This window comes from Tauraco erythrolophus, chromosome 1 (assembly GCF_009769465.1).
Source record: "Tauraco erythrolophus isolate bTauEry1 chromosome 1, bTauEry1.pri, whole genome shotgun sequence".
Classification (NCBI taxonomy): Eukaryota; Metazoa; Chordata; class Aves; order Musophagiformes; family Musophagidae; genus Tauraco; species Tauraco erythrolophus.
Window position 1 is genome coordinate 43,633,478 of NC_141465.1, and position 17,332 is coordinate 43,650,809.

The following is a 17,332-nucleotide window of genomic DNA, read 5'->3' on the forward strand; positions in this document are numbered from 1 at the left end:
ATTGCTGTTAAACGAATGTGTTAGAAGGAAAATGTCCACAGTCAGGCTATGCAGGAACACTTCTGGCATGGGGTTTGGGTGGCATTTCTGATATAATTGAATGTATTTTCTTGGCTTTTCTAATATTTGATTTCTTACAGAAAATTATTACAATTGTATTACCTGTAGCTTCCTTTTTTTTCTCTATAGAGGTTTTATTAGTTCATGAATTAGTAAATACATATTTTCTATAAATATAATTAAAAGGTATTACTGTATTTTTCCCAGTGACAGTCATAGTTAATAACAACCTTTCTGTTTTATTTTGAAAGCTGTATAGATGCCCAGGGAAAAATAATCATTGCCTATGAATATCTCAGAAAGCCAAAATTCATACTTACATCAGAAGGAAGCTCTACCAACTGACCACCCTCATAATTTACTATTTCATGGGGAAAAGCTGCATATTTACCCCTTTTATGTAGAAGAATACTGGCATGTCGACGTCCATTTCCATTCTCGACATAGCATGAGTAATTCCCCAGGTCTGCCTCTTCCACAGAGTCGAGAATCAACGAGATGGAAACCTCCTGTTCCCCAAGATGTTCCTTAAGAACCCTGAGAAAAAACAATCATCGCTGCTATTCTGCTTGTATCATAGCGGAGCATTAGATAATCATGACATAATAATGCTACTTACAATTCACAACTCTCTGGCTTCAAATTTGGCTATGGTTTAATGAAATCTTAATTAAATTATAACATGCCCTTTTCTTCCTCACTTCTAATGAGGAGGTTTGGGTTTGTAAATGTTAATGAGAGCATCAGTTAATTGTCTTCTTTAAGCAAGATGATGTGCGCACTGATAATATATTATTGCACGCTCTGCTGGAGACCCTGATCAGTACGTGAAATGTTGAAATGTTAGAAAAGTGAAGACAGTTATTTTGGGATTTAGAGTCACACTAGGAATCTGGGCCAAACACACTATATGTGCACTTTCTGAGGGTCTTCAACATGTTGCTCAGAAACAGTGTCTTCATGCCAGGGTCTGACAAGTTATTTCTTGAATGTATTACAAAATTTGTCTTTGTGTTATAAACCAGTAGAAAGACCTGGTGTTCAAGATGCCACACGTTCATACAGATGATAAATAAAAGACAAGATCTCCTGCATAAGACTCCACCTGTCTTCACTTTGCTTTCTTTACCTCTTAGCACGACCATCACGGATTAGATTTAGATTAGGATTTAGAAACACAGAAAAGCAAAAGACAAACCACTCTAGGCTGCTCCTCCACATCACATCTGACAAAAGAAGTGGTAACCAGCCTTCCTGCTTCTCCCTCCACAAAATGAGAAAGTTGTAATGAGGTTCTTATCACCTTTTTTATCAGCCTTCAGAATGCTAAGTCTGGCTGAAGGGCTTAGGAAAAGCTTTAGATGTGAAATACAGCTGATGTGGTTGTTATGTGCAATTTAATGTATTCGTCTAGAGCTTTATTGAATAAACTTAAAGTACACTGGGGTGAAATATGCTTCCATTTTGCCTGTATCTGGGGACATCGAGATGACTTTGGAAGTCTATGTAGTCTTCTTGATTTTGGTAAAGGAATTGTCTGTTACTTTGGTCACACTGAGGAAGTCCAAGGTAAAGCTGAAAATGAGCGTGACTTCACGTCTTTTGATGAGGTATTAAATTCCTATGTAAGAAGTGAAATGTAAATAAGCTCGTTTTGTTCTATTGTAGACAATCACTGTAGATAACACCTCTGTGATTATTTATCTTCTTTTGTAACACACATTTAGATTTGCCTTAATTTCTGAGTTTATCTGTGATATATACGCATAGTGATATACACACATACAGAATTATAAATGCAAAAGGATTCTCTTGAAATTCAAGTAGATATTTCATATAGGATAGCAGTTGGTACACTATGTCAACCATACAATTCTTAATACAAACCCACTTTTTTCTTAATTTTAAAATGGGGCAGCACTTTTAGTAGCAATAAAAGTACACGACACACATGGGCAGATCTTCTCTAAACTAAATAATTCAGTAGGTATAAGCAACCCACATAACAGGATACTTGGCTCTCACAGGCCAGATAACATCCCAGAAAACTCGATTTTTTCCCTGAAGAAAAGAAATCAAAACAATTCAAAAGAGAAGCCAGATTTCAGCATTTATTTAAGGCTCCATGTTTTAAAAGACTTCTTTTGAGCTGCTTTCCTTGATGTATTTATTTTTCTTTATTTCATTTAAGTAACTGTTTGAAAAAGTCACTATGCAAATTCCGGTCAGTTACTCTACGGTACTTGTTGGGCAGCTATTCTGCTTTTGGCTCTGTAACATCAGATCTGGCAGAGGTGTGTGTTTTTCTGTTCTCTGCTAGTGGAATTGAAAAAGCAAAGAATGGATATTGCAGAAACAGGGATCAGACCCAAGGTGCTCTTGAGTTAGTTTGTGATAATAAGTATTACATTAACTATTAAAAAAAAGTTATTGACTGAAAAAACAAAAAGCTTTTTCTTTTACCTGATGTCACTTTCCCAGACTCGACTATCGTCCAAGTCTTCAATAAACTTCTCCCCTTTCATCCAGTAAATTAGAGGACTGACATCTCCACTATATCCAAAGAAAGCTCGGCAGGTTAGATTAGCAGAACCGCCTGTTACAAAGAATGTAATAAATATGTTATTTCAAAATTTGTAAAAAAGTTTCATTTTTCAATCAGTTGCTTTTGTTGATTGAAAAAAAAAATAAATATATATATGTCTGTAGAGGCCCTCAATTTCTAGCTGCTGTTGAAAATGTCCAAAAGTATCTTCTTGTCTTGCCACTCGTGTTCAATATATTTCTGAAAATAAATACAATAAAAATGAAATTAAATGTTACCTAAGAGCGGAATTCAATTTTATATTCTTTCAGCAAGATTTCTATGTTTGGTAAGGAAACAAACGACTATGCTTTTTCAAAAAGAGCTAACTTAACCAAAGATTTCCATGTTTTCTCTGAAAATAGGTAAAAGTTGGGTAAAATAGATACGTAATCACATCTGTGTTAGTTCAGCTTTGCAATGGTTTCTGTAAAGAGGCTGATAGATTCCTGTATGGTACCATTTCCAAGGGACAGTCCTTTTTGTTAAATTTCTTTGCAGGAAAGTATTAAACAGTGAAACTTGAGAAAAGAACACGTGAACTCATTCTGTACATCATGGACACATCTTGCTATATGAATGGGAATAACCATTAGGTACCTGCAGCAAGGAGCAGAAAGCCTAAATGTGTGCAGCATTACTTATTTAATTGTTATAGTGAAAAATTAAAATGTCATATGCCTTCAGTTTGGTTTATTTTCATGGTATAATCTTACATTGTGCTAGTACCACTTGGCTTTGGGGTTTCAGCTAGAGCACGTACAGGGATCAAAACAGTACTTCACACGCATTTTGTGTGTTGGCAAGATTGGACAAAACTAGAGGACAGCCATGTAGTTAAAGACATCTCATTCAATCCTGTAAAGATGTTTGTCTCAACATGCACCAACTCTTCTAAACTGGTGTCTGCATTTCTTTAGTGGATAATTACACAGTGATTTAAGGAAGTGTTGTGATTTAAGGAGTGGTTTTTTGCCCCCCTGAGAAGAGTATTTCCATGGAGTTTATATTACTGCTGAGACTAAACTCATATTTTATTTACACTTCAAATTTTTGACGTTAGGATTTTAAAGCTGACTGACCACAGCTCCTGGGGAAAAAAAAAGAAAAAAAGATGCATTGTTAACAATACTTCATTTTGTAATGAAATGCCATGAGAAGTCCATCTGGGTTCAATAAATTTCCTTAAAAATACGTTGTTTGGTCAGGACTTGGTCCTTCCTAAACATATGACATTAATATTTGAACAGCTTATTTACCTTTTAGTATGCATGAAGTGCAGGACGCTATATAACAAGAAGATGAGTAATTATTAAATAAATGTCTTATTTATCTGAAATGATTTGTGGTTTTCCCTAAAAGCATTTGACTCCTCTATCTGACTTGGAACTCTTACATCCATGCCATAAAAGGTGCATAATCAAATGTTTGTAATTAAAACATGTAACATCAAGGCAAATACGACCTATGTTGCTTTCATAAGCTGTTTAGGAACTGAGTTGCTTTTAGTAATTTCATGAACACCTTTGACAGTAATGCCTGCTAAGGAAACAGAAGTAGCCCAGAACCTGAAATCAGGATGGAGAGGAGGGTGTCATTCATAATCAAAAGGTATGACATCGAATCTCTGACTGATGAGACATTTTGATAATCTCATCTCATTTAGAGCAAAGTTACCAAACATGAATTGAAGATTTCCTCCAGTGAGAGGACAAAAACTCTCTTCCTAAAGACAATGACAGCTCCTGTTTCCATAGGCCAGGGAGCAATGGTCAGGACACCTCCCTGGAAATGCTACGCTTCAATCTCTACACAGTTCAAGACATGCCATTTGGAAGCACTGGAGAGAGAAATTTTTGAATCTTGAAGCCTTTTTCAGGGAATGAGATGAGCGTTGGGACAATGCTTAACATGGGTCAAGTGCATGAAAATCTGTAATGGAATGTGTTAAACTTCCTGGTCGTGCCCAGGGCACTTTAACAGATCCAAGTCCACTTTCTTATAGCAGTTACATAGCAGATATAAACTAACTTTTTTTTTTTTTAGTCATAATTATGATACATGTGAAAATGAAAATACAAAACCTTAAAGGAATATGAATATCTTGGCCACAGTCTTCCAATCTAGCATATGTTCAGGGCTGTAAATGCCTAATAACCACAGCATTGGTGGGCTCTAAAAATGGGAGAAGTTATCTGCACATCTAAAGCAAAAGCAGGCTTCTGTGAAAATTGGATAACCCCTATGACATTATCCAGTCTTAGAGGGAAGAGTGGCTACCTAATGCATCATTGCCACTTCTTGTGCTTTTTCGGGATCTTTCCCACCAAGTCAAGGCTCAGTTGAAACTTTTTAGCTTTTAAGAGCTGGCAAGAACACAGCTGGAGGGACTGTAGCTTCTGGCCAACTTATCCATGATTCACAGAGATTAAGCACCACAGGTGCTGAACCATGAAAGCTCTCCAGGCTCCTGTGGCTAACAGGCACTGACTGAGAGCTGATTTTTTTGCACTGTACAGGCCTCTGAGCCTTTTACAGGTGAATATTAATGCACATAGGTTTGTTCTTTAAAAATAAACATCTTTTGTTAAGGGCAAAAAATGTCAGAAAAAAAGAGTTTGTAAGATTAAGGCTTTTTTCCTCATTAAATTCTTGAAGAAATTTCCCCCTTAAATAAAATATGTAAACATATTTTTAAACACAGGATCTAAAGTTTCCATTCAACATGAAACATTTACATCTGAGAAATAAATCAGGAAGGATGTAATATCTCTTAGTAGTACTGTGTCAATTACAGTCTCTGAGCAAAGGTCATTAGCGTGCCAGGTGTTGAGCTATAAATTACCTGCATTGTCTACCTTGACCCATCTTCACAATAAGCCAGCAGGAAGTTCGTTAGTAGGTCATCAAGAAAGATTCAGTGACCAACTAATGACCAACTGTGACCATTAATGAGGAGGTCTGTTGCTCCAGAGCTGAAAGCTCTTTGCAGAGGGCAGTGGAGATCACTTGGTGGAGCAGAGATGCTCACAGCTGCAGGCACATGTAAGTAATGGGCAAAGACTGACTGAAGGGCGATACTATGAGCGCGCAGAGTATTTTGGGAGCGCATCTTGATCTCTGCTCCAGAGGTGCCCTCATGGGAGCGAGTGCATGCTGCAGGATAGGCTGCAGTTTTCCCTAGAAGTGCACCTTTGAAGTGAGCAGTCAGAAGATGCTGAGTTGGTCACAGAGTGTCTGTTCTACATGGGCAGTCTGTTTTTAAGAAGTCTTCAGGTTTTTAGAAATGGTGCAAAATTTAGGTAAATAAATACAAGAGCTACTTTGCTTCTTGTTTAAGCTAATGTATAAAACAACTTGTCGACCACTTAGTAGAAATGACTTACAGTTAACCCTACACAGCTACTTCTCTCCATGTTTTCTGTGCTGAGAAAAACTATAGAAGTGATTTGAAAGCTGTAAAAGTTTGATGTAATGCTTTCTATGCCATTAATTTAAATTTTGCTGTAAATGTTGGATTATTACAGTTTTATAGTCTATCTTTGAAGGAATTTCAATACACGTTTTAAATTAACTACTAGGGAAATCTCTCTCTCTCTCTCTCTCTCTCTCCTGTTTGATTTGAGATGTTGTAAATCTTGAGAATGTTCTGTCTCAAGTTATGTCCTGGGTAAACTGTTTTTTTTTACGGACCCTGGAAAAGTCCAAAGGCATGAGATTAGAATTATTGAGTTAAACTGATAGTGTTAGGGGTTTTATTAACACCATCCTTCCCTCTCTCCCCCCCCCCCCCCCCCAAAAAAAAAAAACAAAAACCAAACATCCTTAAGAAAGGATAAAGAGAAAAGTCACCCTTCTGACTTCTTAGTATAGTTATCATTTTTTTACTGTGAAATAATACAATAAAGACATGTAAAACAACATCTAAAAAGTAAGATTCAAATGCATATTCCTCCATACCCTTATTTCTGAAGATGAATATGCTTTTACTGTATTGAGCTGATTTTTGTAAAAACTGGAATATATAGCACTACATGTTCCTGCTGCTCACTGTGATAAAGTTGCACCGTCAACTCCAGCCAACTGAGTTCAAGCTAGATTAATCAAAAGCTCTTTGCCATCTAAACTGAGAACAATTTTTGTTACACAGTATGCTTTCAAGTAGAGCAGAATGCAAGGAGGGACCACAACAAAGTGTACTCCCTTGAAACCAGCAAATCCCTTCAGCAGAGCAACACACTATTTTTGTGTCCATTTTCTCTAATTGGCAACATTTGGGGCACTTTACAAACTACTGCTATGGGAACCTATGTCCAGGAGAGGGCACTGTCTAACTTCTAAACAATAGGAAAAAAAAAATATCAATGTATAAGCTCTAATTAAAAACATCAGCCTGCTAAGAACCTGCTAGTTGTAATTAGCAAATAGTGAATGTTTTGTGGTTAGTGAAATGTCATCTTGTACGGGCAGTTTAAATTACACTTGCACCATTAGTCAGTCATGCAAGTTAGCATACACCACGATGACAACCCGTTCCAGCCTTTGATTTGACAGATTCTTCAGTGAAAGACAACCATTTTTGTTGAAAGCAATGATAATTATCAGCCATCTTCTGTGAATCCTCTTTAGAAGAATCCTCAAAGATGCATTATGGAAGTGAAGCACTTGAGCGCCATGCTCAGCATCTAGTAATATTGAAGGCCGAGAGAGTGAAAATGTTAAAAGTACTGAAATATGGGAATTTCTTTTGCTGTACAATGTAAACCATTTATAAAACTTATGCACAGGCAATACCTACAAACTGACAAGTATGTAATTTATTTGTAATGTTGACGCTTCAAAATGAAATTATAAAAGGCCAAGGCAGATGCAATCAAAATCTCTGACACAAGAACTAAATAACATTCTTTTCGTTCGCGTTAGAGAAAAAGTACTGACAAAATATCAGTCTCCAAGTGGAGAGATGTAAAAGCTGTTAAATTCCTAGGTGTGATGGATAGGTGGCAATTCCTTACAAAGTCAATGACCCATTTGTTTTTCCAATGTCATCTGCCAAGCCCAGCATGCAGGTGGGCAGAAGCTGCTCCTGTTTTCAGAGAAGTCTCACATCCTAAGACAGGTCTTGAAAGCCTTCTTGTAAACATGATTAAAGAAAAAAAAAAAGAAAAAGGTAAAAATAAGACACCATATAGTTTTCAGTCATGAGCCTTGATCGTATGATCATATTCTAGGGATCTGTAAGTTTTCCCTTAGAGTAGGATGAACTTCAGAGTTTAGCTTCCTTCCTTGCCTGCACAAAGTATCACCTACTGCTATGCTGCCCTCCAGCTTACATACATATTTTCACATTTTGATATCTCATATTCTCTTACCATATCACAACTGTCTTGCTGTACGTTTCATATAGCAGGTTAGGACAAATTAAAAAAAAAAAAATATATATATGTTGTTTTCTGAAATATAATTGCAAGCTGGGAATTGCTAAATTCTAGTCTCATCACTGAATGGTATGTTGTGAAGTTTTGGCAAGGCATCAGGTCTTGCATGCATACAATTGTGAACACACAATGTATAAATTCTCTCTACTTTGAATTCAATGGATGTAGGTTTGAAAAGGCTGAGTATTATCATTCCACTAAATATTATCATGCAAGCATCACACAAAGTGGCTGCATGTGATTACACAGCTATATCTCTTCATTAATAGATCTGTCCAAATTTTGCTATGCTGCAGAGACGTGTGTTGATTGCACGGGACTCTGAACTACATATTGAATAAGTTCTTCAGGCCATTAATGTGTAAATTCAGAGTACACACAACCATTTCTCCACAAAAAAAAAAAAAAAATCAGCTGAAAGTTTGCAACAAGATCAGAGATTGTAACTGTTGAACTTTTGCTGAGTTTGTAGATACCACTATTTATTGGAAATGTTTAAAAATCACTTAATTGAATTTCTTTTTTTTTTAATTGGAAAAAAAAAGTAATTATTGTTCATTAGGGTTTTCTTTGTTATGTTGGTTTTGTTTTTTTTTACTTAGAAACTAGCTCTCATTCACTATAGGGATAAACTCATCAGCCCACTCATAGTCATCTACTGCCATATGAAAAGCCCTTTACCCCATAAGACTTCCAGCTGCTGAATTACAGTACAACAGCAGGACACTTAATGGAAAAGTCCGTACGTTGCTGCTTACACGTTGCCTGCTGTCAGCCCTGAAATATTTGAATCTTCAACACTTAATATGGTGTTATACTGAAACATATGTGGTAAGATCTAAAATTAACCTAAGAATGTTAAGAATTTTTGGTGGACTGCTTCATAGCTTGTGAAGGAGAAGAAATCCAAATCCTTTCTTCCTTGAATGCGCTCTTTAGCTGTAGGACTGTCAGAGTCAATGAAGACAGCAACCACTACAGCAGACTGCAGATGCCCAGAACATGTCTCAGGTGTGTACATTGTTAAACTAACCTTCATTTCACAACAGGTAACAAAACCCCTGAACCAATGATCTTGATTTTCCTAACAGCACGCCTCTCCCCTTGGTAGATGGTAATGTCAGGCTGATAAATTAGTTGTTCAGCAAATATTTTTCATTCCTTCCTCTTCAGAAGTAGAGGCTGGAGTGGGAGACAACTATCACAAGTATAAAGCAAGAGTTGCTAAAGAAAAGGAAAGTCACTGAAATTGTTTTACAAGCTTGACTTAACTTTTACTCCATAAGCTCTTTTTTTTTTTTGACAAATGCATTTCTCAAGTACCTTTTTCCTGTGCCCTCTCTGTCAGATCAAAAAATAATTCCTGTTTTAAAACCTTAGCTGTTTTTAGATATAAGTCACAAGAAAATATCCTAGGTAACAAAATATCTTCTATGAAAAAAATAAAATGAGTTGGCTCTAAATGTCAAATATCACATGTTTTTTAGCTCTTACAGACCTACAACTTGGGAGCTTTAAATCTATCTGCACCATGCATAGCTTATAATATTGTTTAATGTTTTGTTTCTGGATTCTTTTTTGACCATACTGCCTTTGAATATGGTGCTGTGGCTTTTGCATTTTAATGATGCTACATGGTAAGAAAACAAGCTTAGTTAGACACCTGAAGTTCCCTTTGCATAAAGGAGTCCCATAAGGTGTCTCATATGGGAGACCATACTGCTTATGGTCCCTCTCTGTGCCTCAGAAGTGAGGTGGGCAGGTCACACACCGTGGGATGTCCCTGCCCCTCAGCAGCCTCTGACCACCAGAACGGCCTCTTATGGCTTTAGCTTTGTGAAGTCCTGCTCTAGGTCATGTTTTTGGAAACTCATAGAAAAGCAGGAGGGGGTTCCTGTTTATCTTTTTACATTTCAGGGAGGTTAGGTTGGGGAAAAAAATTAAAATGATTCAATGTGTGTGTCTCTGGTAAAGAATATATACTGATAAGGAATATATTAAAACCAGTAACCTTCTGGAACTCTATAGATGACTCGGCCTCATGAAACTACAAATATAGAATAAAGTCTTTATTAGTTAAGGAAGGCAGTTTCAAGCCATTACAGCTCTCACAATGTTTTCCTCCTTCCCATACATGCTTTCCCATACATTCTTCCCTCTCATGTTTTCCTTCTTCCCATACAAAACCCAGAGGTAAAGCAGCAGCAGACTGAACGTGGGACTTAGGCGGCTCCTCTGAGGTAGAATGCAGCTTTAGCTGCACTTGTTTTGTGAAGGAGCAACTTGAACATAATGATAAATCCAGTCCACCCATGCCTATGATGACAATAATTTTCTAATGTAACACACTTGCAACAGCAGAACTCCCTTTTCACTTTGCTTTCTTTTACTTGTGCAAGTTGTTGAAATAACGGACCTTTTGTTTTATTTTTTTTTAACCTGAAGAGTGTTGGCCCAACAGATGAAAACATTCAGATCTCTTGCCATGGAGGCTTTGTTATAAATCTTGTTGCTTGTTCTTTCTGAACAGAATATAGTGGGTTTGCTGTAGTCTCTTGTGGGTGCTAGCCCATGTCAAAAACCCCTGTGCATAAATCATGGCAGTCAGCTGCAGCCCCAGTACCTTATCCCAGTCTCTCTCTCAGGTGCACCACACAACGCTTTCTGTACAAGGGGAATGCAGATTAGGTCCTGGATTCTAGATAATAATAGTTCTAGATAACTTTTTTCCAAAAGAGGTTAACTCTGGGAAGCTGTAGCAATCAACTTACTGTGTCAGATCACACTTAAATGAAAATACCAATAAGCTTAAGGAACAGATTTGGCATATAAATTACCAACTATCCAACCGCTTGTGGCTATTTCGATCCCTAACTGTTGAGCAAGTTGATTTCTTCAGACATAGCACTTAATGAAAAGCATTAGAAATTGTGTTTTACTGTAATGTCTCATAATATCTGCTCTTTAACTGCTTTGGAAAGAGAGATTGTAGTGCTTGTGCAATTATTAATTTGAGCATATATAGTAGATTTTCATCTTTGGAGTCACAAATATATATTGAATAATAAATTGTGGTTTTATTTTCCATTGGTCAGCCTGACTACTCTTTTCCTCGCTTTGCTCTTTCTTCATGAGCAAGCCTACCACGGATTGAGTAGGTCGCATGGAATTATTCTGGCAAAATATTGTAGTATTCTGAAAAATACTGTAGGCATGGGCTGCATATGAAAGATTTATTATAAACGTAGAGCTTTTGGAAAGTAGCAGGCACAGTGTCACCTACCCCTGCTAGGTGACTACTAAGGAAATTGAGACTCCAAACAACAAATAATTAAACACTATATCTTCCTCTGATGATCTTTACTCTTCAGCATATACTGGAAACATCAGCAGTCGTAAGATTTTCATGAACTAACCAGTTCTGTCAGATTGCACCATATGATGGAAAATATCATTTGGAAAAGATTCAGGCTTGTTTGTCAAGCGTGTTGATGGGGAAAACTACCATTCCCACGAAGCAATGTGGCACAACAGGACAAATGCAATTAAAATAAAACAATCTACAACATCTATTATGTGAATTGAAATATTTCAATTCAGTTCAAAATTATGTGAAATCACTTCTTTGCTTATCTTTTAACCAGGAAAGCCATTTTCACCAGGAAATCGCTGAAAATTGGAGTCCTGATGAACCGTACCTGTTGATTACTAATAAAACGGATAAGCAAAATCAACTCCAACTTTCCTTTTTACTGCAATAAAGCCTCTGAGGGTAGGAAGGTATTTCATGACTATTCATACTAGATTTTTCCATGTAAACAAAAGAATGAAAAAGAGTGACATATGTGTAGTCTAGATGTGCTTCTGCTTTAAATCATGGTGTCTCCACCTTATGTCATGAAGATATTGCAATGGACAGAGGAAATACTCATTCTTAGTATATCCTCAGAAATAGCTGATGTTTACTGTTTAATTATCACATGGACTAATATCTGTTTATATAATTTAAAAGTCCTAACACATCAAATATTTCTATTGCATGAAAATATGAACACATGCTGCTTCTAACAGCACTAGGTTTTGGGGTTTTTTTTTGCTACAGTCATTACCCCATGTGTTTTTTCTATTTCTCTTTCATGTATGAGTTAGTCTCCTCCTTTCCAAAGAAACCCCTGAAACAAAATCCATGAAAACAAAACCCTCTTATTCACAAAGATGCAAATGGAAAAACTTGTTTGCTTGTCCATGACCATACACATGCTAGAATCTACTGCTGTTGATCAGCTTTCTTTCCACACAAAGGGCAGATAGGCTTTTTTAATACATAGCTCTATGTAATTGCGTATCGGTAAGACAATGCTTAGGAGGGCAGTTACACAAATGCCAACAGTGGAATAAAAGGAATCCAGCTAGCACTACGTATGTGCTACTTAACTTTAAAGGAAAAAAGTAGGAATGGGGGAAAGCTTGAATTCTTGATGCTGTACCCTGCTTTCTGACCTGCAGGCATATGCGTGGAGTAGGGGACCTGTGTTATAATCAGAATTCCCGCAGGAAAAAAGATGTATCTGGCTGAAGGCAAGATTCCTGCTGCATACTCTTGGGCTACGTAACACCACCTCCCTCCAGGCCCTCGCTCTGTATGAGAGCTCCAGCTCCACCATAGGATCTGCCCACTGCTCCCAGCCCCAGAAACTTGCCTAATTCACTCTGATTTTGGGATAGATGAAGACCTGTGATCTTCATCCCCCTCCACAGATAGTAGCTGTTCTTGCTCCACATAGGCAGGAGGGGGAGAGTTGTTGTTATATCCCTAAATAACACTTGTTTGAGGGCTGTCTTTACATTGGCTACCACTCATGAACAGGAAAATGGCCTGGCCAGGCTGGAAGTACAATAGGAAGGAACAAAGTCTTCCTCTGTGTTTGAAGCAGATGCAGTCTTGGGCATCATAATATGTGATTCTTCCAAAACAACTTCCTTCCGGAGAACAATTCATCATTGAATTTCTTGCAATGGTTTCTTGCATATTTTGTCAAGGGGAGATGCTCTTGAGTACTGGAAAGTCTGGACAATAGCAAAGCTTAAATGATTTATCTTTTGCAGCAGCCATGTGGGCCTCATTTCTCTAGTCCACCTTCATCATCTTTTATCTGTAATTTCTATAGTTGTGCTGTATAGGATCTTGCCAGCAAAACTCAGAGATTTAGAGCTCCTGTATCTGAAGCCAAATATCTGAGGTCAGCAAGCAGAGTATCAATCTTCGTTACTAACATAATTGTGAATTTCCTGATCAATTTACACAACCTACCCGCCTCCTGCTGCACGCCCACCAATACTTTAATTTTTCTTTTAATTTTCTAAGTGCTCTAAGAGGCACGGGAGTTGTACATTTCTTAAAAGCAGAAGAAAGTGAAAGAAAATTTCACCTTGCTCCATTCAAGTCCCAGGAATGCAGAACGTTGTCTACAATGTTGTTTGTGTTTTTTAACACTTTTTACAGGTCTCAAAGCAAGGACTAAAAGCAGAGTTTGAGTAACAATAGAAATAAAAGGTATGACAGCTGCTGGTTACAGGAATAGAGACAAATATTCATTATGCAATATTTATGATACAAACTGTGCAGGGAGGGAGGTGGCAGGCTGGTGTCTCTGACCGTGCAGCTCCCTGCAGAGGTGCGGGGTGCCACCCTGAGCAACAGCCCCACTGCTCACCCAGTCTTATGCCCCTCCAGAGTTGAGGTTGCCAGTCACCCCAAGCTGTATGATGGCTTTTTAATGTGGACAACTGTCCATGAGGGACTAGGGCAAGTTTGTAGAACCTCTTTTCACTTGTGACTTGGAGATAGAATTTTAATCCAGATCTGGGCAAGAAGAGGCTATGTTAACCCTTGCACTACCCAGTCCATTATCAGATTTGAAGAATACCATTCCAGCTATAGGCTTTGATTTTTATTCATGCAATAATTTGTAAGTTCTGTTACAAACTACTGGGTAATGAAACAGTTATGCATTTTTAGAAAGTGCTTGGTACGGTGTTTACTCTCAGTCCTTTGGCATCTAAATGGCATCCCTTTAAAAATGTGTTATAATTGCAGGCATATGAAAAAGAGTATTATGTATAAAACATTCCAAAATGAATGGCCTTAGGCATCAAGAATTGCATGACTACATATCCAGCCAGTTTCCTAAACGTACAGTGTACACTCTAAATGGAGTTTAAATCCATACTTATCTTAAATGAAGTCATATGGATTATCAGATATGAGAATAGTAGGGGGAGGGGAAAAACGCTTTAAAATCCTCCTCCTTTCACAAAATATTTTTTCTTTCAGTGTTAATTTGGAATCACTAATCTTCAAACACAAAAAATGGGAAAGAGAAAAACAGCCACCCATAACTGAAATTAGAGCAAAGATCCATTATCCCAGCATCCTGCACCTGACAGTATTCAGTGGCAGGAGGGCAAACCTCTAGATACAAGAGTCATAGTCCCTGAAAACAGCCCTAATTTTATGATGAAAATGTTGACAGACTTTTAACTACAGCAATGTCAGTAATAAAAAGCAAGATCATGTGGCTGTCCTCTGTAGGCAATTAATCTGTCTGTTCTAACACGATGCACATATAAAACAGAATCAGTAATCAGCTTCATTAGCACTAGGAGACAAGAAAAAATAGCCTTCTGATAGAAGTTCAGCAATGTGCTTTTTAACAAAAGCTTGCGCATTTATCTGAGAAGTTAAAAGATGGAAAATAATAAAAGGCAGAGGGGAAAAGGCAAAGTTGTTTCTACTGTAGCGGGTCATTTGAAGATGAAGATTATTTTCAAGACTGTGATGGCAGGCAGTGTTTCCTTGGTGTCCAAGGTGGGTAATAGGATGACATGGGATGGCTGGTCCTGTAATTTTCTATTTCCTCGAAGCCAGTCTCTAAAACTAATACCTATTTTGATGAGTGTGAGAGAAAAGCTAACTCGATAGTAATAGTAGTAACTTTTAAATGTCCTGATGAATTGTATCCTCTGGTACTACACTAAGGCATTCTTGTAAAAGCTATTTCCATTTTTAATGTTTAGGTCAGTACTTGTGTGGAAGGAGTATTTGGGAAGCAGAAAAAGATTGATGCTGTTGAGATGAGCGTATGACTTCTTCAAGGAGGGGCGGGGGACGTGGGAAGCTGGACGATGGTAATGAGAAGATATCGTCTTAGAGATGGGCTGCTGGCATCTACCCAGTGACACTACAGTAGCCAAAAGCAGGTTCCAGTAAAAGGCTGAGCTGTAGGAGGAAGATATTGCTTTTTCTCCTCAAAACAAAAGCCCACAGCACTCCCATTGCCTCATGTTTCCACAGTCACCATTTCTCATCCTATCCCTTCCTCCTCATCCTGAGAGATCTCCTGCAATTTCCAGCACCTCCCTGCCTGAAGACAGCTCCAAGACTAGATCTCCAGCACCCAGATCAGGTGAGAGGCAGCCTGAACCCTGTTAACATGGAGATATATCTTACATTTCTGTCTTCACACAGAAAGTTATGAAGGCTGCAATCTGCCAGGCCCTTAACATAAGAGATCATCAAGTATTGTGAAATTACCTTGTCTGAGGAGTGATCAGGAAGAAAAAAAAACCTGCGAAATAAAGCAAAACACTGCAAAATAGATGTGGGAGAACTAGCTGACAGCAGCTACATTTCTTCATCCATGAGAAAGATTCTTCTGCTGCGGGTTTAAGAGTGGCATTATGAATAAGAACCAGCTAAGAGAAGCCGTTTACCATCCTGAATAAAATGAATCATTCCTAATATGATTAGCACATTTTACATAGTAGAATGAAACTGAAATGTAAGTTTGAAAAGAGCATTTGTCGAAAAGGCAGAAGAAAAAGGTTGACATGACATTTTCTGCATAAATGAAGACTTGAAGGAAAAAAAATCTGCTTTTTATGTTCATTTTAGAGATATTTCTATTAGAAAGCTATTAGTTACTCAAATGTCACTTTTATGAATAAAACCTTATCTTGGTAACATGGGAGATATTGCAGATGAGCTGTGGTTTGTGTAAAGAGCTACAAACCCCCAGATTTTCACTAAGAAAAACAAAATACATAGAGCTACTAGCTCACCCTTTCACTAAGTGTGAACATGAAAATAGACTCTTTAAAATTACCAAGGCGAATTGTTAGATAGGAACAAAAACATATCTGCCATAGATTTTTTACACTTTTATTTATGAACTGACCATAAATGAATGATTTGTAGACTGCACACACTGAGTTCAACAGAATTAAGTTTCCATAGTTCAGACAGTGGAATGGAAAAGCAGAGGTTTCCAGGAGACAGGATTTCTGATAAAAAAGACTTGCCATTCCGTTTTCTTGGATTTTTTTCTGTCTATTAGTTTATTCCATTTGAACAGACTAGTACCTCAGAGCTGTTAGCCCAGTATAGTCCCAAGAGCAAGGCTGTCCTGTTAAGCTAAGCTGTTGGGATATATCCCAGGACTTGCAGGTCCTGAATCCAAGTGCTGCAGGAAGAAGCTCGGAAACTCTGTTGGACCTTGACCCACTTATGTTCTGAGAGTTTTATAACTCTCTGTTAAGGAGAGTAACTTAGTTGGGGCTGGGGATCCCAAAGCTTTACTGCTAGCAAGCTTCACATCAATGATCTTGGAAATTCTTCCATGTCTTTTTGCCTAGAAACATGGACCTTGGAAGTCAGCTCAAGCTTCTCAAAGCTACGCTTTCTAGGCTGCCTCCCTGTTGACCATCTCAAAAACAGGGATGCAGCAAGACTGGCATACCAGTCATGTTGCACAGCAAGGTTGCTTCTGAGATGACAATTTGTCAGGGTTTGATGGGGGAGGGGGGGAGGTTCTGGTGGCAGGAGTTGCCCACCAGATCGGACTCCCATCCCCCTCGGGGCTTGAGCCAATCAGTGCCTCTGCGCATTGCCCTATTTACGTTGGGACAAAGGAACCGGAAAGGTGTGCCTGTGCCCAGGAGCAAGGAGACGGGAGGGGGGCACTGCTCCCACTCCCTGGCACCCGGCCGGGCGGCAGCCCGCGTTGGGCCGGTGCCACCCGCTGAGGATGGCTGCGGCGGAGCCGGCTGGGGAACTCAGGGAGAGCCCCGCTCCCGGGGTGCCCGCCGTGCCGAGTTCACTCAGAGAGGACTGAGGTCTGAGAGAAACAGCCACATCGACACCAGGTCAGTGAAGATGGAACGGCACGAGGTGTGCCCGAGCTGAGTTTCG

General features: G+C 38.5%; 1 protein-coding gene across 1 annotated transcript in view; it reads right to left on the bottom strand.

The window, feature by feature from the left end:
* Nucleotides 1-17,332, bottom strand: part of IL1RAPL1 (interleukin 1 receptor accessory protein like 1) — a 375,876-nt gene that overhangs the window by 26,105 nt on the left and 332,439 nt on the right. Inside the window, 2 exon segments of the mRNA XM_086615469.1 lie at nucleotides 452-597; nucleotides 2,524-2,656. Of these exon segments, the coding sequence (XP_086471595.1) occupies nucleotides 452-597; nucleotides 2,524-2,656 (279 nt within the window).